General features: G+C 53.0%; 2 protein-coding genes and 1 long non-coding RNA gene across 8 annotated transcripts in view; 1 reads left to right on the forward strand and 2 right to left on the reverse strand.

Annotated features, from left to right (window-relative positions):
- The window catches only part of CLSTN1 (calsyntenin 1), a 47366-nt gene extending 41014 nt beyond the window's left edge, over positions 1-6352 (reverse strand). For all 4 annotated transcript variants that reach the window (XM_054721247.1, XM_054721245.1, XM_054721246.1 and 1 more), the window contains exon 1: positions 6262-6352. In XM_054721247.1, the coding sequence (XP_054577222.1) occupies positions 6262-6352 (91 nt within the window). The remainder of the gene's footprint in view (positions 1-6261) is intronic.
- A 181-nt stretch (positions 6353-6533) lies between these two features.
- Positions 6534-8953, forward strand: LOC114235245 (uncharacterized). Its single transcript, XR_008557042.1, has 3 exons — positions 6534-6580; positions 7481-7600; positions 8655-8953. It is a non-coding gene; the product is annotated as an uncharacterized LOC114235245 (long non-coding RNA).
- A 544-nt stretch (positions 8954-9497) lies between these two features.
- CTNNBIP1 (catenin beta interacting protein 1) overlaps positions 9498-19544 on the reverse strand; it is a 62410-nt gene continuing 52363 nt past the window's right edge. For all 3 annotated transcript variants that reach the window (XM_054721095.1, XM_054721092.1, XM_054721094.1), the window contains 2 exons: positions 11162-11226; positions 9498-9608 (listed from right to left, as the gene is read on the reverse strand). In XM_054721095.1, coding sequence (XP_054577070.1) covers positions 9513-9608; positions 11162-11226 — 161 coding nt within the window. In that variant the 3' untranslated portion in view covers positions 9498-9512. The remainder of the gene's footprint in view (positions 9609-11161; positions 11227-19544) is intronic.

Genomic DNA, 19544 nt, shown 5'->3' on the forward strand with positions numbered 1-19544 from the left:
TGTGGAGCAATGGGGACTCTCTGTCACTGCTGGTAGAAATGCGAAATGGTGCAGCCACGTTAGAAGACAGTTTAGCAGTTTCTTACAAAACTAAACGGACTAAAGGTTAATTAAAGGGAAAAATAAATAAACAAACAGACTCTGATCATATGCCCGGCAAGCACGCTCCTTGGCACTTACCCGAATGTCCACACAATGACCTGCACATGGTGTTTACAGCAGCTTTACTCATATTGCCAAAGCCTGGGGGGAACCGAGAGGCCCTCCAGTGGGTGAATGGGTAAAACTGTGGTCCATCCAAACCACGGAGTATTATCCTATATAATAAAAGCGTAGCATGCAAATTGTCCCCTCAACAGGGAGTTCTTCCAGGAGTTCAACCAGGGAGTGGGGCCGGCCAGAGGAAGGGAGGGAGGCCCCGGCCAGCAGCCGGCAGCTGTTTAGGGACCCTACCAGTGTACGAATTTCGTGCACTGGGCCTCTAGTTCAGTGATAAAAAGCAATGAGCTACCGAGCCATGAAAAGACATGGCGGAGACTTCATGCACATGACTAAGTGAATGAAGCCAATCTGAAAAGCTACCTACCTTGTGATTCCAACTCGGTGACATACTGGAAAAGACACGCTATGGAGACAGTAAAAGGATCAGTGGCGGCCAGGGGCTCGAGGGGAGGGAGGAATGGCCAGAGAGCCCAGGATTGTCAGGGCAGTGAAACTGCTGTGTGTGATACTACAGTGGTGGGTACACGTCATACATCTGTCCAAACCCACAGAAGGTACAACACTAAGAGCGGGCCCTGGTGTGAACTACGGACTTTGGGTGATGACGCTGTCCAGGTAGGGCCTCAGTGGTACGGAGCGTACCGCCATGGTGCAGGATGTCAACAGTGGGGGAGGCTGTGCATGTGGGGCCAGATATATGGAATCTCTCTGTACCTTCTACTCAGTTTTGCTAGGAACCCAGAACTGTTAAAAGCTACGTTGCTTTGCCCTGGCCGGTGTGGCTCAGTTGGGTGGGTGTCAGCCCACGAACCAAAGTTTGCCGGTTTGGTTCCCAGTCAGGTCACATGCCTGGGTCGCAGGCTCGATTCCTGGTAGGGGGCCCGGAAATAGACCCACATAAACACAGCCAACTGGTCTGTGACAAAGGAGCACAACAGGACGAAGTCTTTTCAACAAATGGTGCTGAACAGCTGGACAGCCACGTGGCAAAAACGAAGCCAGACACAGGCCTAGGCAGCCAATGATGTTACGCTTTCACACTGATGTTTCTCTCTCTAAATATCAATGAACTATTCTTTAAAAACAACAACAAACTTATGTTCATTTTATGTAATGTGGATTTTACCTCAATTTTAGAAAGGGGTAGTTACATAGAATGGAGTTCATAAAACACCAAACACAGTTTACTGTCGTGTTCAAACACTTCCAAAATCAGGTTACTCCTCCTAACAACCCTATGAGATGGGTACTAATAGCCTCCTTTTCTGAAGAAGGATGAAGAAACTGAGGCACGGAGAGAGTGAGCAGCCTGCCTAACAGCAGAGCCGGGCTTTGAGCCCAATAGTTGAGCTCCGGAGTCTGTTCTGAACCATGCCACTGCTCTCCCATGCCGCAGCCTTATTCTGGGGGGACACAGCAACAGATTTAGTGAAAAAATTTAATCTAATAATATCACCCTACAGCTAAATGAGAAAATTAACAAAAATATTCCAAGGACAGGTTAGAAAGGACCTATTAAATCAGGGACAAGTTAACACCATGCTCCAATTTCTAGGTGTGGGGGCTCTATGGAAGAGTTGGGCACTCTTTGTCAGCCTGACACATGGGCAGGGAACTGTCAGTGTGAGGCTTCTGGCCTGCACAGTCTCTACTGGTGTCAAAATGTCACTTTTAAGGGTTGTTTTCTGAAGAATGCAAGAATGCAACATTGAAAAAAAAAAAAAAGAATGCAACAGCGCAGGCCTAGCTGGTTTGGCTCCTTGGACAGAGCCTCGGCCAGTGGACTGAAGGGTCTTGGGTTCAATTCTGGTCAAGGGCATGTACCTGGTTGCAGGCTCAATTCCCATCCCAGGTTGGGACACGTGCAGGAGGCAACCAATCGATGTCTCTCTCACATGAATGTTTCTCTCTCAGTCTCTCCCCCTCCCTTTCACTCTCTCTAAAAAAAATGAATGGAAAATATCCCCAGGTGAGGATTAACAACAACAAAAAGAATACAACATTGCATAAAATCATTCCCACCACTTTTTTTCCCCCAAAATATTTTTATTGATTTCAGAGAGGAAGGGAGAGGGAGAAACAGAGAAACATCAATGATGAGAGAGAATCATTGATCGGCTGTCTCCTGCACGCTCACTATTGGGGACCGAGCCCACAACCTGGGCATGTGCCCTTGACTGGAATCGAACCTGGGATCCTTCAGTCCCCAGGCCGACGCTCTATCCACTAAGCCAAACCAGCCAGGGCCCCACCACTTTTGAATTCATATCCCTGAAGCTCTGTATTCCATAACAAATCAATATCCTGAATTTCATTTATAAAAAGACACAACCTTTCTTCAAGTACCTCTGCTCTTACCAAATGAAGACCACAGAAAAAGCAAGGTCCACATAAAAGCACTAGAGGCCCGGTACACGAATTCGTGCACGGGTGGGGTCCGCCGGCCTGCCCTGATTGGGATGTGGGGGCCAATCTAACGCAGGGCTGGCCTGGGGGAGGGGTCGTGGGCGGTTGTCAGGCCAGCCCCGCCCCCTGGTTGAACTCCCAGTTGAGGGGACAATTTGCATATTAGCCTTTTATTATATAGGATAATGATCTAAAACCTCAATTAACCAGAACATGTGAGCTACACTCTGGGTGACTTCCAAGATAATCAGATCTCCTACTTTGTTTTAACTCTCATAAATGAAAACCCTATCTAAAAATTACATTTCCTGTCTTAGCAATAATAAAAATAATCCAATTCTTTTTCGTGTCCTAAAATTTTAACATCCCTCAGGTTCCTCATTTTAGTATATGTGCTGCCGAAGCGAGCACATCAGGTTCCTCATTTTAAACATGAAAAGTTGGTTTAATAAACTTAACCAAGTCCTGAAAGTAATGTCATGCAATTATAGGATTTTCTAATTTCAATGTAAAAAATAATGTTACAATATTTCATTAATATTTCACGTATTGGTCATACTCCTCATATCTAAAACTGAAATGTTGTTTTAGCTCAAAAATCAAATAGTACTGACACTGAAAATGTATGATATAAACTCCTAAAAATTCCTTTTGAAAATGAGTTCCTATGAAACTGCTTGGTTTTATGCTTCTTCTCCGTAAAGTAGGATGTAGCCAAGGACAGACTCTATTGAACAAGATTCCAGTTAATCAGTTACAGCTCTTAAACTGGAATACATTCAGAATTATTAATATTTAATTATTCCTTTAGCATTATAGGTTTCCTATGTGAATAAATGACACTTAGCAATAAAAATGCTAGATTAAGCATAATATTGAAGTCTATATTCAAATGACTTTTTCCTCAAAGTTGCTTTGAAGAACAAGGTAACAAATTAAGAAACCATTTTCTAAAAAGGCTGAGAATTACAGCGTGTGGTTTTTTTAAAAATGGACTCCAAGTGGTAGCCACAGAGCTCCAGCCTTCAAAAGCTGCTACAGTTTTTTTCTTAATCTAATATCCCCAACACTACAATCACCAGGAGGGTCCTTGAAAAAGTAGCTACTGATGAATTCTGATATCCATGTTGCAGAATTTCCGTTGGTTTATACTCTGTCTGTAGGCTTTTTCAGTAAAAATAACATACATAAGCAAGCAAACCAGACCAAACCCCCTTCCCTCCTGGGCATATTCCTAATGAGACAGACAATAAACAAAATAACTAAGTGACAAAGGGCATCAGAGCAAGTGCTGTGAAAAAAAGGGAAAGTGAGCCGGGAAGGGAGGGCTCAGGGGTTGGGGAGAGAGATAAATTTCAAATAGTAAGAAGAAACCTCACTGAGAATTCTGCATACAAACAGGAAAAAAACAGTCAATATTATTTATTTGGATTTGAAATGCATTACATGCTTGCATTTTTAAAAATATTCATAGAAGCTTTCTATTTTCTCTATTTCATTTTCTGGTTCCTCAAAATTGACTCACTGGAGAGAAGGAAGGCAGCCTACAATATGCCACAGATATTTCTAATATTTTGGTTTAGTTGATGTTTTTTTTAGAACTATAGCTACAACTAAAGTGAAATTTAGGGTTCTCCATAAAACTAATAGTCAAAGTGCAACTTAGATTACAAAACCTAACATTCTCTGCAGCAATTTCTGTGATCTTTATCCCATTAATGTTTATTAGAGGTAGCTCATGTATGAACACAGCAGTCTCTAATGTCAGACTATCTTGCAGCAGTAAAACATTCAGATATTACTTGAAATGATTATCTTTTAAAGTAAACCCACAGAACGTGTCTCCCCAAATTGCATGTTTACATAGAAAATTCATTTATAACATTTTTAAATGAAATCGTCTTATCAGCATTTCATGCAATATTCTGGAGACATTTTCTAACTTGCAAGCTGGAAAAAATAACAAACACAGCAGAATAACTGATGTTTAAATATTTTTATTTTGAAGACTAAGAATTCTCAAGTATTACAAATGCACCAAGAAAAGCTTAGACATAGTTAAGCAAGTTACAAAAGTCTCAAGTCATCTTTCACATAAGATTTGTTAATGCGTCATAATGAAGATCTTTGATACTGAAATTTACACTGTTTCAGTATCTCAATAACACCTAAGAACTAATCTAACTAGTCAATAATGAATAGCAAATGTGGGTGAAAAGACAAAAGAAAATAATGGATTTTAATGGGAAATGCCATCACTGACTAAACTAAATACACCTGAACTGTTCCCCAAATACCCAACCCAAGCACGTATTTTAAAAATGTGTTTGTCCTCAGAGAAGCAAAACTTTGACATTTTTGCATGATATATTCGACTTTCAGACCTCCATCCCAAATCTGGCAAGAACATTTAAAAGTTAGCTTGATGTAAGTTTTAAAGATCAAATTGAGAGCAATTTGATACTAAAATCTGAATTTGATCGTCAATAGAGCGTCACAAATGAAATGAAAGAAGTACCCAAAGTTTATCATCCTCCCTGTGAAGAAAGGAACGTGGAACAAAAGATGCTTTTGCCTCTTCTGCCCTTTAGATTGTTGTTAACACCATAGTTCTCTCCGTATTCACACCAAGGAAGAGAAAATGATCATTTTTTTCAAAGCTTACTAATTTGAAATACGACCATTTCATCTAGGCTTGCATCAACCCTCTCCCCCACGCCCCAAATTTTTTTATTAAAAAAAAAAATCAGAGGACTAGATCCAAGTACTCTATAAACTACACCTAGGTTACTTGTTCCCAGGCCAAGGAAAATGGTTACGATTCCAAGACCCGTTCGGAAGCCTGGATCTGCAATGCGTAAGCTTTCCGTTGGCAAGATGAGTCAATATCAGAAAGCACGGAACGTTGACAAGGTTAAGTGGATGAAGACTGAAACAACAAAATAACCAGCTCACTAAGGAGTGTTTCTTGCCAAGTAACCATAGAATAATTTCTGTCCTCAGGAATCAAAGAGGGCTTTCTTCCTCTGCTGAGGCCATGAAGTCCTCGCACGACCGAGGCGCCGGGGATGGGGAAGACGGAGATTTCTAATGCGGGGGGGACCGCGGTCCTCAACCCCCGCGCAATCTCACCTTCGGGGGGAAAGGTGCGAGGGGAGCAAGAACTTCCAGCTTCTGCTCGTTTGCTGGGGGGCGGAGGGGGAGGAAAGGGGCGAGGATGCGTGTCCGCGGTGCAGACTCGGGATCCCGGACAGGGATGCGGAGGAGTGGGCGCTTATGTAAGCACACACCGCACCGTGCGTGCACCCCGCCCGATGCACATCGGAGACACAGCACACGTACCGGCATCTCCCCGGGGGCGCAGCCCAGCCAGCGGGCGCTGCCGGGCACGGTGCACCGACCCTTCGGCCGGGCGGCACGTCCCTCAAACCGCGCCACCACCACCCGGGGCTGCGACGGGGGCGGCCGGGACCCAGGTGCCCCGCCCAGGACGGAGCTCGATTTCCCCCGGCGCCCGCGGCGCGCGCCCCCGGCCTCCCGCGCCCCGACCCCCGCATTCCCTCCCGGCTCCCGGCGCTGGCCCTGCGCCTGACCCCGGGCCCGCGCGCCGCCCCGCCCCGCCCCGCCGCTCACCTCGCGCGGCCCAGACGCCGCAGTCGCACAGCAGCGCGGCCAGCAGCAGCCAGGCGGCCGGGGCCGGCGCGGGCGCGGGGCGGCGCAGCATCGCTCGGGCGCCCGGCCCTCGGCGGGAACGCAGGGAGGCGCTCGGGGCGCGGAGCGGGTCTCAGGCGGCGCGGAGCCAAGCAGCCGCGGCGGGAACCAGGGGCCGCGGAGGAGCCGCCGCCGGGACTCTGGGCCGCGCGCTCGGGCCGCGAGCGCCTCCCCGCCTCGGAGGCAGCGCTTCGCTGGAGGCAGCGGCTCCAACTAAGATGGCGGCGGCGCTCTCTCTCGGGTCCGACCTGGGTACCCGACTGGGGGCGGGGCCTGGCGGGGATGTAGGCGGGGCCGAGTGGAGGGGCGGGGCTAAGTGGCGGAGGGGCGGGGCGGGGCCGGGAGCCCAGGCCAGGCGCGCGCGCAGCGGCCCGCAGAGCGCGCGGGGCGCGGGAAGGCGGGGAGGGGCGCGCACCCGTGGGGACGCGGCCGCGGGGGAGTTTCCCCAGCGGATGGGAGGGCCCGGGGGAGGTACCCCCGCCCCGGCCGCTGCCCGGAGCATCCGCTCTCCATCCCCACGCGCGTTCCCAGGCTCCGGAGCCGAGCGAGCGGAACCCCGCGACCCGGGCCTCCCCCTCTGCCCATCCCACCCCCAAGGAGTGCAGACCCCGCTGGAGGGTGCAGCCGGTGGCCCCTGAGCGCCCACACCTTGGCCGCTTCGGGAAAGTCGCGTCGCCTCCCGGGACCTCGGTGTCCTCTGCCAAGTAGAGGGGATGCGGGGGCGCTCGGGCCGTGAACGGTGCCCAAGGATGCGAGGTCAGCACCGCGCTCTGTACGTGGTCAGGGGCTGCGCTGCAGGTGCGGTGTGTGTGTGTGTGTGTGTGGAGGGGAGGAGGTTTGCATGTCCCAGGGAGTCCGTCCTGAATTTGAAACTCAAGATTCCTCCATTTGCTGAAGATATCTGTTTGTGGCTTTTAAAGGTGGCTTGTGCGCGCGCCCTTTTTAGAAGATATTAGGGTGATGCAAATGTATAAAACGCCGCTCCGGTGGTCCCTACAGGGGTCTTGGGTCCTCTCCTTTCCCTCCACTCCCCCCATCACCCCCATCACCCCCACACACACTAGAGGAAAGAACTGGAACCGTCATGGAGGGCTCCGTGGGCCAGGCACGATGAGACAACAGGATTGGCTCCATTTTGCAGATGAGGAAACGGGTGATGACTTCCCCAGCTGAAACACCTATAAGAAGAAATACCCTCCAGGACAGGCGGTGGCATTAGGGAGACACCAACAGCAAAAGCTCAATGGCAATAAAATATTACGTAAGTGATTCCAGACGGTGCTGGGAGAGCTGAAGGCGATCCTGCCGGTGTGTGCTGAGAGGGGCTGGCTGGCTGGTGGGCTGGGGTGGAGGGGTGGGCCGCTTGGGAGGCTGAGAGGGAATGAGTCACTCCATTTGTTGAGAGTGGAGGACTTATTTAGGGGAGTAGTGGGCGAGGTAGCTTGAGGCCAGATTGTGAGGTACCTGAAGTGACAGGATGAGGGATTTGGACTTAATCCTACAGGGACGACCTTGAACAGCAGTGAGCAGAGGCGTGATGTGACTTGAGGAGGTTTCAAAGCCTCTAATGAATGCTCTTCCTCCCCTGTCCTTTCCCCCTCAAAGGCTTCCTCCACCAAAGCCTGGGGATCCCACCTCTGCTTCCCAGCCACCCCCTCCTCTGAGTCCCGGAGGACGACGCTCCCCTGGGGTGGACCCTTCCCAAGCGGACCTGCTTGGCCCCTGCCCTCTCCAGGCCACCCCTCCACTCCTCCCCGCCAGCTCTGCAGAGTCATCCTCTCCAGGCACTGCTGTGCGTCCGTCCCTCCCTGGCTCCTAGTGGTGGGGGCCCTCTCATCAGGTCCAGACAGCTGTCAGGCTTCCCTCCTCTCAGCACTAGGCCACACCCAGTGGACCTCAGGGTCTGCTGTTGCCATTATCTTTGAAAAATGTATATTTTTAATTGATTTCAGAGAGGAAGGGAGAGAGAGAGAGAAACATCAATGATGAGAATCATTGATTGGCTGCCTCCTGCACGCCCCCTACTGGGGATCAAGTCTGCAACCTGGGCATGTGCCCTTGACCAGAATCAAACCTGGGACCCTTCAGTCCACAGGCCGATGCTTTATCCGCTGTGCCAAACCAGCTGCTGTTTACCATTATCTGCCTTCAGTTCATTCCTTCCCAGGACCCTTCTCCACCTCTGCCCTGAGCCTCCAGTCCTTACAGTGCCCCTCTGGGCTGCCTCCTCCATGAAGTCCTCCTGATTATCTCTTAACCAGCCAAGACTTGATAATCTGCTACTTTGTGTCCTCTTCTCCTCCCCATTATTCTAGTGGGAAGGACCCAGACGGTACAGTCAGACTGCCCTGGATGGAACTTCTGACTCCTGCTCCTACAAATGACCTTGGACAACTTATGGAACTCTCTTTCCTCCCCTGTGAAATGGGATAACAGTACCTGTTTCCTCGAGTCGTGAGACTTAAATGAAACAATGCAATTGAAGCGCCTCACAGAGCCTGGTATACAGTAGGTCAAAACATGGCAGTTTCTTTTCCCTCAGGAGCCTTCTGAGCTCCTAGCGTACTGCTGAGCACACAGTAGGAGCGCAGTAAACATCCAGTGATGAACTAAATGAGTTGCTGTTTGTTGGTGTGTGTGCTTTTTATTACAGAGATCCCACATGGGACCTTGGAGATTTACAAAACAAAATCAGAAAGGCATAATCTCAGAACCGCGTTCTCTGAGTCAGTAGGCCGATGCCAAGAGGGAGAGTGTAATGTATTCAGTTCTATTAGAAACGCAAACAAACGCTCTCCGGTGTCCGGAATCCCGATCCCTTTATCTTCTCGCCCTCACCGTCCCTTAAAGAAACAAAGAGATCGATCAGAAAGGTCCCGCAGCAGGTGGGCAGGGCTCCGCGCAGCCTGCACCCGCTGGGACGTGCCCGCGGGAGAGGTAGTGCCGCTGCCGGGCTCAGCCTGAACGCCTTGGAAGCCTTTCCGCTCCGCCTGACGATAGCCTCGGCCATGTTGGCGCTTCGCAAAGGTCTCCACGTGATGGACTAGTTAATCCTCAGAAGGGCCCCGCAATGGGGATCGATGCAGACTGTGCTGTGATTAGCAGAGGGGCCGTGCCAGGGGCCTGGGGCAGTAGGAAGAGAGGCAACACCCAGCCCTGTCCTTAGCGGGTACTTAGATGGGAGGATAAGGGGGTGACTTTGTCAGCCGAGCAGGGAAGACATGACTTCTGAAGGAGCAGTAGGTAGAGAGGACACAATATCCAGGGTGCTGCATTTAAAATATATACATATTTTTTTTAATTGCTTTCAGAGAGGGAGAGACAGAAACAGCAATCATGAAAGAATTATTGCTGCATCATTGAGCCCGCAACCTGGGCACGTGCCCAGTCCGGGAAATGAACCGTGACCTCCTGGTTCATGCGTCGATGCTCAACCACTGAGCCACGCCGGCCGGGCAGGATGCTGCATTTTTGAAATGGCTCTTGCTAATCACAACAGCCTCTGTACTAAGCTCCTGTCATTTCTGTCCAGCAACACTCCAGGAGGGACTTCCATTGTTCCAGGTTAGGAAAATGTAACATTTGTTCAAGAGCCCACTGCTAGAAAGGACACCTGGGATTCCGTTTCATGTCTGTCTGAGCCCGGAGACAGTGCCTTCGCCCCTGTGTGAGGTTACGCCCCCGATACCAAAACCGGGCTGCCGCCCTCCAGCTGTGCGAGGCCCTGGGAGGCCGGCTTCATCCAGCCTGAGCTTCCTCCCGGGAGGACCATTCCCAGGGCCCGAGTGCCATGAGGATGAAATGAGACCTCGGGCAGGAAAGCTGTGTGTCAGGAAGCCAAGCCACCCACGGGCGGGCATGTTTCTGCTGTTAGTACAGCGAGCCATGCGCGTGCGTGTGGAACCAGCTGGAGGCAGGTGAGCAGCCACCATAACCGCTCTCCTGACAGTGTGCCTGGCAGCAAGCCCACTTCGGGGTGCCGGGGAGCGGGTTGTGAGAAATCGGATGAGAGCCACTGAATACAAACTCCCGAAGGTACTAAAACCACAGCCCCGCACCCCCACCAGACTCCCCCGTGGCCCCGCCGGGTGCTCGGTCAGGCCAGGCCACTCCATTGCTGTAGGAGGGATAATGAGACACAGAAGGATGTGACTTAGGGCAGACACTCTGGTTGGACAGACCTGGGTTCAAATGCGTATCTGTCCACTTCCTTCCGTTTTGTAAAATTTTCGTCTAATCTTGTTGTATGGTTATGTTAAATATTCACGAAGTTCCAGAGTCAAACCCTGAAAGCACGGTGCTCAGAGAAGTCTAGTCCCATTTCTATCTCCTCCTCTCTGATCGCTCCTTCACGTGTAGATGGCTGTGTTGCCTGTTTTGCACTTAGCCTTCCATCAAAAAATACAAGCAAAGCCCGGCTGGTGTAGCTCAGTGGTTGAGTGTCAACCTATGAACCAGCAGGTCAAGGTTCGGTTCCCAGTCACAGCATATGCCGGGGTTGCGCGTGCGTGCGCGCACACACACACACACACACACACACACACATGACATATGGGCAAATGCGGGACACACAACCCAAACTCTGTCTGCCCTGTCTGCCCACAACACCGCGATGGGAAGGACTGCACTGGTTTCAATGAGGAGGGAAAGGCGAGGGCAGAAAGACCCAGCCTCCCCTGCCCCAGGAGGAAACCCGGCCGAGGTTCCTGCGCAGTGAAAACGGGCACATCGGTTTCCCTCCACAGCTCCCTCCCATTCCCGGGAGCTGGGAGGAGCTTGTAGGGCCCAGCGGTTTAACAAACAGGAGGAATGTTTTACTCACACGGTCTTGCTTCAGACAAAGCCTGGTTCCAGTGATTAGCAGGGAAGTCCAGACAGTTTCCTCATCTGTAAAATGGGCATAATAATAGTAAAACCTCGTTTAGACTATTGTGGGGTTTAAATGAGAGGATACATCTGAGGGGTGTAGCTCAGTGGGTGACACCTAGAAGTGTCACTACTCTGCTCTCGTGGAGAGGATAATGATGATGATATGTTGTATGCAAATGGACTTTGAGAAGTCGAAGGAGATGATGACGGTGATAATAGCCACTGTCATGCAGCTCTTTCTAGTTCGCATTTGTCAAGCACGTTCCCTTTCACAGGGGCGTCTGTATGCATGTGGAACGCACAGCAATGTCCCTGGTAGGGGTTTATTTTTTTAATTTTTAAAAAATATTTTTATTGATTTCAGAGAGGAAGGGGAGAGAGAGAGAGAGAGAAACATCAATGATGAGAGAGAGAGAACCATTGATCGGCTGCCTCCTGCAACCCCCTCCTCCCCCACACTGGGGATCAAACCTGCAACCCAGGCAATGTGCCCTTGACCTGGATCGAACCTGGGACCCTTCAGTCCACAGGCTGACGCTCTATCCACTGAGCTACACCGGCTAGGGCTCCCTGGTAGGGGTTCATTCATCTCTGTCTACCTGATGGGAAGCAAGGGTTCCCAGGAGTGCAGGGACTTGCCAGGACCCTCAGCCCTCCGATGAGGCTCCTCTGGGCTCTTGCAGTTTTGCCTCAGCCCTGAAGCCCCCTGGGCCAGCCCACTCCGGCAGAAGTCAAGAGCCAGGTTCCAGAATCTCTGGCCCTTTCAGGCCTCCAGCTCGTCTAGCTGCTTGGGTACCTCTTTCCTCTCCTTCCTCACCTGGGTAGCGGGATTAATCACCCCCCAGAGATCAAGAAATAATGAGCACGACTCACCCAGCGAGGGCTTGCTGTGGGCGGGCCCTGCAGGACGCGTTCTGCTTGTGCGTTATCCGATGTCCTGCTAGCCCGTCACATGCAAGGAATGCAGTGGTTATCCTGCCTTACAGAGGAGGACGCCGGGCCGAGAGAGGTCCGTCATTTGCCCAAGGTCACACAGCCAAGTGCTAGAGTCAGGATTCAGACCCAGGCCTGTCTGACCCCAACGCTGTCACCCAGGGCGTTCCTGACTCCCGGACACTGCTCTGATGGTGAAAGTGACCGCAAGGCCAGGAAAAGTCAGAGGGCTATCGAGACGGGAGACGTGCCCGCTGACCTCCGTCCTGTCTGATGCCCCCGTAGCTCCGGAAGCTCCTGGGTGGCGGGTGGCCAGGTGGGTGAGCCAAGACGCTGGGCTGGAACAGTGATGGGAAGGGGATGTCTCAGCCCAGGACCAGGCCCTTCAACCATCCCAGGCCAGCTCCCGCCTCACACACTGCACACATGACCTTCTCACCTGCGTGTGGCCTTTCCAGGTGTGAGCCCTTCTGGAGCCTTCTTGCATTTAACCCCGAGCCTGCCACTTCCCAGCTCTGTGGCCTTCCTCTCTCTGTTTCATCATCTATAAGATGGGATCCCAGGGGCACGTGCCTCACAGGGATGCTGTGTGGGTTACACGTGATGCTGCCGTGAGCGCTCAGTACCTGGCGGCCATCCTTCCAGCTGGGTCCTCTCGGTCAGCCCCCAGCCCGGCGTGGACAGGCAGGAGGGGCCAGCCCTCCTCTCTCTCCTGTTCAAATCCTGCCGATGCTTTAAGGGGCCCATATCTGACTAGGGAGGCTTACCCAGGGAGGCGCTTCTGCTCCGGCCTGTGTGCATTCCCCAGGGGCAGCAGGGAGGGGGTGGCCCTGCCTCCTCTCCGCTCCCCTCTCACTCACCCTCCTTGGAGTTGCAGTGCTGGGCTCCCATCATCTGAAGGCATTGAGTTAGGGGTGCAAATGAGGAGGCTGCTTGTCCCCTGAGAATTCCCATGAGCCTGAGCGGCTGGCTCAGCAGGAGCCAGGCAGCCCAGTGGACTGGGAAAGGCAGGGAGCAAATTGCTGGAAAGCACTGGAGCGAGAGGACCAGTGGCCTGCAGGGGAGGGGAGGGCCCAGCTGAAGAGTCTGCGAATCCCACTCCCACCCTGATCCCTGGTTGCATAGGCCCAGCGAGGAGTCGTGATGGATGGCAAGGGAAGACCAGGGAGTTGGAGCAAGAGGGCAAGGCAGATGGGAAGGCCCAGGGTGAGGAGCCCCAGATGCACGCTGGGGGCAGGGGAGGTTCTGCCTGGCACTAGCTGGGCAGGGGATGCTGCCTGTTCAGACTAAAGCTCATGCCAGTCACCTCCAGGCCTGGGAGGGTGCCCTCCAGCTGAAGGAGGCAAGCACGTGCGGGGCCGACTCCAATCTGTCCCCAGGACCAGAAACACAGGCCATCAGGCCTTGTGCTGAGAGAGCAGAGGTAGAGGGGGCCAGAGCATTTGTTACCTGCCCCTCTGGGAGAATCTACCATGTGCCCCTGGACTTGGCCACCACCCCAGGAATGGAGGAAGAGGTTGTGGCTCTGAACCTCATGTCTCCAAACCTGCCCTAGGGCCCCAAGTAGTCGCCACCATATGTGAGACACTCCACAGAGAACAAAGCCCCTGTCCCGTCCCGCTGGGTGGGGTGTCTGCCAGGCCCAGTCAGGTCAACAGCCGAGGTGCCTGGCTCTGGACAGGATCTGTGGAGAGCAGCCACAGCGTGTGGACAGGTTCAGCCTGGGATTAATGAGAGGGCACGATCCTCTCGTGGCAAAGCCACGTGCAAGTCCCAGCACAATTATAGCCAAAGGCTGTAGTTGTAAGCTTGACCTTATGGTCCGAACCTGTAGCCCCACATGGCTGACTGATACGGGCTGCGGGAGGTGCAGCAAGGAAACAAAGCTTGATCAGATGCACGTAATTGAGTATATTAAAAACCCGAGAGAATGTTGTAACCACACCCTTACTTTGCCTCGTGGAAACTGGTTATAAAATAACGACTCGGCTTGCAGGCTGTGGTGCTGTCGCTAGCTCTCCATTGGAGAGGACAGTGTCCCACCCAGACCCAGCTTTATTCTCTTGTCTGTCTTTTCTCAATCCTTCACCGCCCCCTCTCAGACTCACCGAACCTGGCTGTGCTGGCCAGGTGCCCAACGTGGGGCTGAGTATGGGGAACAGGGGCCTAAGTTCAGGTTCAACCATGGCCGTGCCGGCTCTGCAGACTTGGAGACATGAGGCTCAGAGCTACAACCTCTGCCGGCTCTGCATCAGGCTGCCCGGCCAGACACTCCTCCTTTAGTCCCCCCCATAGCTCCCCTCTGAGCAGGATGAAGGGGAAACAGATGTTAGTTTGCTGTCTTTGCTAATTTGCAAAAGAGCATAAACAGTGGGGCTCCGTGGCACAGCTCTGCTGAGGGTGTAGTTTAAGCCCAATCGTGTGCGCTCAGTGCATTTACTCTTTGTTCCCGTGGCATATTAATTGCAGATCTGCTGTTGTGGCAATTAACACGATTACCGCCCCTCTCTTCCGGCAGGATGCAGTCCACATGCTCTCAGCCAAGGAGGTGGGCTGGCGAGACGGAGGGAGACGCCCACTGGGAGAATGCCCACTGTTGTGGGTTGGCTGTGTCTCCCCAAATTCATTTGTTGAAGTCCTAGCCCCCAGTACCTCGGAATGGGACTTTATTTGGAGACAAGGTCTTCACAGAAGTAATCAATTAAAACAAGGTTATTTGGGTGGCCCCAGTCCAGGAAGACTAGTGTTCTTGTAAAAAGAGGAAATTTGGCCCTAGCCAGTTTGGCTCGGTGGATAGAGCGTCGGCCCGTGGACTGAAGGGTCCCGGGTTCAATTCTGGTCAAGGGCAGGTACCTCGGTTGCAGGCTCAATCCCTTGCCCTGGTCAGGGTGTGTGTGTGGGAGGCAACTAATCGATGTCTCTCTCTCACATCGATGTTTCTCTCTCACATCGATGTTTCTCTCTGTCTCTCCTGCTCCCTTCCACTTTCTCTAAAAAAAAAAATAAAAAAAAAAAAAAGGAAAAAATATCCTCAGGTGAGGATTAACAACCAAACAAAAGGAGAGAGAGAGAGAGAGAGAGAGAGGGAGAGAGAGAGAGAGGAAGAAAAGAGGAAATTGGCCACCGAGAGAGAAGATGCCAAGAAGAGACATGGAGCAGATTTCCCCTTGTGTTTTTATTGATTTCAGAGAGGAAAGGAGAGGGAGAGAGAGAGAGAGAGAGAGACATCAATAGTGAGAGAGAATCATTGACCGGGGCTGTGCTCCCTGTCACCCTCAGAAGGGACAATCCCACCCACACCTTGATTTTGGACTTTTAGCCTCCAGACTGTGAGGCAATAAATTCCTGTTGTTTAAGTCACCGTTAGCATTTTGTTAAGGTGGCCCAAGCAAACTCGGAGCCACACCTGTGTCCCAGGCAGAGTGCCGTGGGTGGGACAAGGAGGGGCGTGGGGCGGGGGCATCAGCATTGCTGTCTGTTCGGAGGTCTCCGGAGGGATCAGCAGCAATGGCCAGCACCTCCCTCCCGCCAGGCGCCTCTGCCCCAGGGCTTGCCCTCCACGTTCCCTCTGCCCTCCCGGCTCCTGGGCCTTTATCCTGACCCTCGGCACTGCTCTGGAGTCCTCCTTCGCTAATTAGTCACCCGCTCCGCCAATCCTGGGTGCGTCATTTCCTCTCCCTTTGTCACCCCCTAATCTTTAAAAATATATTTTTATTGATTTCAGAGGAAGGGAGATGGGGAGAGAGATAGGAAACATCAGTGATGAGAGAGAATCATGGATCGGCTGCCTCCTGCATGCCCCACACTGGGGATCGAACCTGCAACCTGGGCCTGTGCCCTGACTGGGAATGGAACTGTGACCTCCTGGTTTGTAGGTCGATGCTCAACCACGGAACCACACCGGCCAGGCTCACCCCCTAATTTTGACGATAGAGGATTGCCTACCTTATGAGATAAATAAGGTACTTGTTATTTTCCAGGTTAAGCCAGTTACAACGGTCAGGTGTCTGCACAGTGCTCTGCAGCTTATACGATACTTATCAAAGGCCTGTTCTCACTCCACACTTACAACAACTCTGTGGGGGTTGGCGGTATCACCCATTTCACAGATGGGAAGACTGAGCCTTGGAGAAGTCACACATGAGCAGCAGGGCTCAGACTTGAGCTCTGATTTTCTATATTGTGCCCTTTCTCCACAGCAGCAGTTCTTACCAATGTTCCCCAGAATTCTTAAAAAACTTAAGAATTCTGTGGTCAAATAAATAAGGGAAGAGCTAAATGAAATGGATGTCTTTATTGCAGGACTTCTCAGAACCTTTAATATACCGTGACACCAAAAGGATGCATATAACATGCAACATTTTCCAGACTTTGTTTACTTTTGTGGGCCACCTGCCATTCCAGGAAGGGCTGCATGCCACCACAGTGCCACTCAAGGATGGCAAAACCAGGTCTCCGTGGGGAAGAAGAACATTCTGATGTTCATGCCAATGGGCAGGTCGCCTTCCTGCCCCTGTTCTTCCCCTCCCCCATGGCAGGCTGGCTGAGCACCTAGGGTTGGTGTCACTGTAGGATTGCTCTCTCCTGGGGTTCAGCCAGCATCAGAGCCTGGTGGTGACAGCTTGTGTCTGATCACACTTTAGGCACCACCCCTTCCACTGTATGTGGCTCTGGTGGCGACCACGCTCTCAATAGCCTGTCCCACCCTGGCCACAGGAAAGGGATAGGACTAAATCCCCAGCCGCTGCGATTGGCCCAACAGGTGGCACATTACCCAACTACAGCCAATCAGAGGCTGCCCTGGGATTGTTTGAGGCACTGAGAGAAAGAACTTTGCTTCCCCTGAAGTTGCCAGGAGCCATGTTCTGCTGTCAGAGGAGGAGGTCGGTCTAAAAGGAAATAAAGAGACCAAAAGGCAAAGTCAAGCAGAAACAAGCAGAGATGGACCTAGAGGGAGAGAATGTTCTAGAAGCATCCAGGCTCCAGTTCCAGGCCCTGAGGCCCTGGTTCTGCAGCAATTGCCTTGATCTTATGAACTACCTCAGAGCCTACCCAGTGACGCAATCCAGTTGGAATTGGGTTTCTGTTGCCTGCAAACCAAAAAGTTCCAGCCAGTACGAGTCCCTGAGCCCCTTTGTAGCCCAGCATTGATTTACCAGCCAAGACAGACCTAACAATCCGTGAATATGGGGTGCCACACGGGGCCAGGACCCAGCCCCACCGAAACGTGCCCGAGGCCTCGGCCAGAGAAACAGATGATGTCCTTTTCCCCTTAGGGCCAGATTTCCTGTTGTCAGCACGCTTTTAGTTCAGAAAATAGGGTCACTGCGGCTGTAGGTCACAGAGGGCTCAGCGGAAGAGCCAATTCAAGGTCAAGGTTACTCATTCATTCAACAAACCTTCATTGAGACCCTACAATATGTCAGGTATGGGACAGAGCAGTGAAGAAGGGCGATTAGGTCCCTGACCCTCCGAGCTTACCTTCTAACGAGAGGCACAAGAGATAAACAAGGGAAGACAGAAATTCATAAAGAAGGCTGTTTCGGAGAAAGAAAAGAATCAGGAGAATAGGAAAGAGCATGTCAGAGAATGAAAGCAAAACAGGGTGGTTAGTGAGACCCTCTGAGGGGGTGCGGGGGTCTGGATAGTGTGTCCTCCCCAAAAGTTCATCTGCTGGAATGCCAGCCCCCCACGTGAGGGTATTCGAGGTGGGGCCTTGGGGATGATTAGGTCACGAAGGTGGAGCCCTCACGTGTGGGATTAGTGCTCTTCTGAGAGAGACCCCACAGAGCTCCCCGGCCCCCTCCACCAGGTGAGAACACAGTGAGAAGTGGGCAGCCTGCGACCTGGAAAAGGGCCCTCCCGGAACCTGTCCGTGCCGGCACCGCCCTGATCTTGGACCTCCAGCCTCCAGAACTATGAGAAATAAACGTATGTTGCTTATAAGCCACCCAGTCTGCGATATTTAGTTAGAGCAGCCTGAACGGGCTGAGACCGGGGGTGACATGTGAGCTGACGTGGGGAAATTGAGCCGCGTGGAAGAGCAGTGCAGGCAGAGGGAACAGCAAGCACAGAAGCCCTGAGGAGGGGGCAGGCTCAGCAGGACCGAGGGACTTGTGTTTCCTCGGGTCCCAGAAGAGCATGCGGCTCCACACGGCCTGGCAGGGAAGCCGTGGCTGGGAGCCACAGAGCACGCTCTGACACAGCAGGAGTCCGAAGGCCAGGCGCAGCGGAGGCCGAGTCGCTGATGCAGCCAGAGGTCGGGGAGACGGGGACTGCGGAATGCCCAGGCCCGGACCCTCTTCACTCCTCACCGACGGCCGGGCTCCGCCAGCACCCGGTCGGATGGCAGCGCCTCTGGAACGTTGCCCGGATCTGAACTCTTCCACCAGAAACGGCCATCGCTTCTGCCCAGGCTTCTCTGGCCAACGCCAGTCAGGGCCACGCTGAACTGGAAAAGGCGGGGAGGACACGATCTCCACCAGAAGGCGGAGCTGGAAGTATTCGGAGCAGCACCAATGACCACCCCGTTCACAGGGAAACTGAGGCTCAGGCGCAGGGACTGGAGTTGCCCGAGGTCAGTGGCAGAGGGGGCTGTAGGACCCTGACCCTGGCCGAGTCCGTGCTCTCTGCGATGCCCCACCCCCGCCCACACTGCCCGGCCTCCCTTCTGCCTAACGACCTCTAAGAGCTTAGTCTCCTAAGCTTCTCGGGCCTTCCAGGGCAAACAGGAGCTCCTCCTCCCTGCACCTCAGAGGAGGGCAAGGTACCAGGACACCCCCTCTTGCCCTCCCCTGAATAGATGACAGCCCAGAGCGGGGGCAAGAGCAGGCCTGAGCGAGGGCTGGCAGCGGCAGGAACCCGCAGGCGGGGTGGGTAACTGTGCCCGAATCCTGGGCTTGCCCCGACCCGTCCCCCCAAAACGTTTTGTTTCCTTCTTCAGAAGCAGTTTCCAGCTTTCCTCGCGGTCTGACGGCGGGGAGGAGCCGGGGACCACCGCCTGGCCCTGACCGCACGTGAGCCAGGCGGGGGCAGGGAGGGGGGGCCCACAGCAAGCTGAGGAGCTCTGTGGGACGCTCCGTGGGACCCCGCAGCTCCCTGCAGGCGGGCTGGGGCTGCCGGCTCACGGCCTGGTCCTGAGGGCTTGTCCTTCCCCCACAACACGGCTCTGTCCTCGCCTATCTCCGAGGGGGTGGCCTCAGCAGCCTCCCACCACAGGGCGTGTCTGTATCCCTCTGGCCACTGCCTCCCCAGGCTGCGCACAGTAGGCCTTCATTCAGACTGGCTGAGTGCCTCGCAGGGGCCCAGTGTTGTGCCCGGGCTGGGTGAACTCTCTGGAAGTCGGCAGAGGTCCCGGGGGCCAGCCCGATGGCTCAGGGCGCACCTCTGAAGCAGGCACGGGA

The sequence above is a fragment of the Eptesicus fuscus genome, chromosome 9 (assembly GCF_027574615.1).
Source record: "Eptesicus fuscus isolate TK198812 chromosome 9, DD_ASM_mEF_20220401, whole genome shotgun sequence".
NCBI classification, from domain to species: domain Eukaryota; kingdom Metazoa; phylum Chordata; class Mammalia; order Chiroptera; family Vespertilionidae; genus Eptesicus; species Eptesicus fuscus.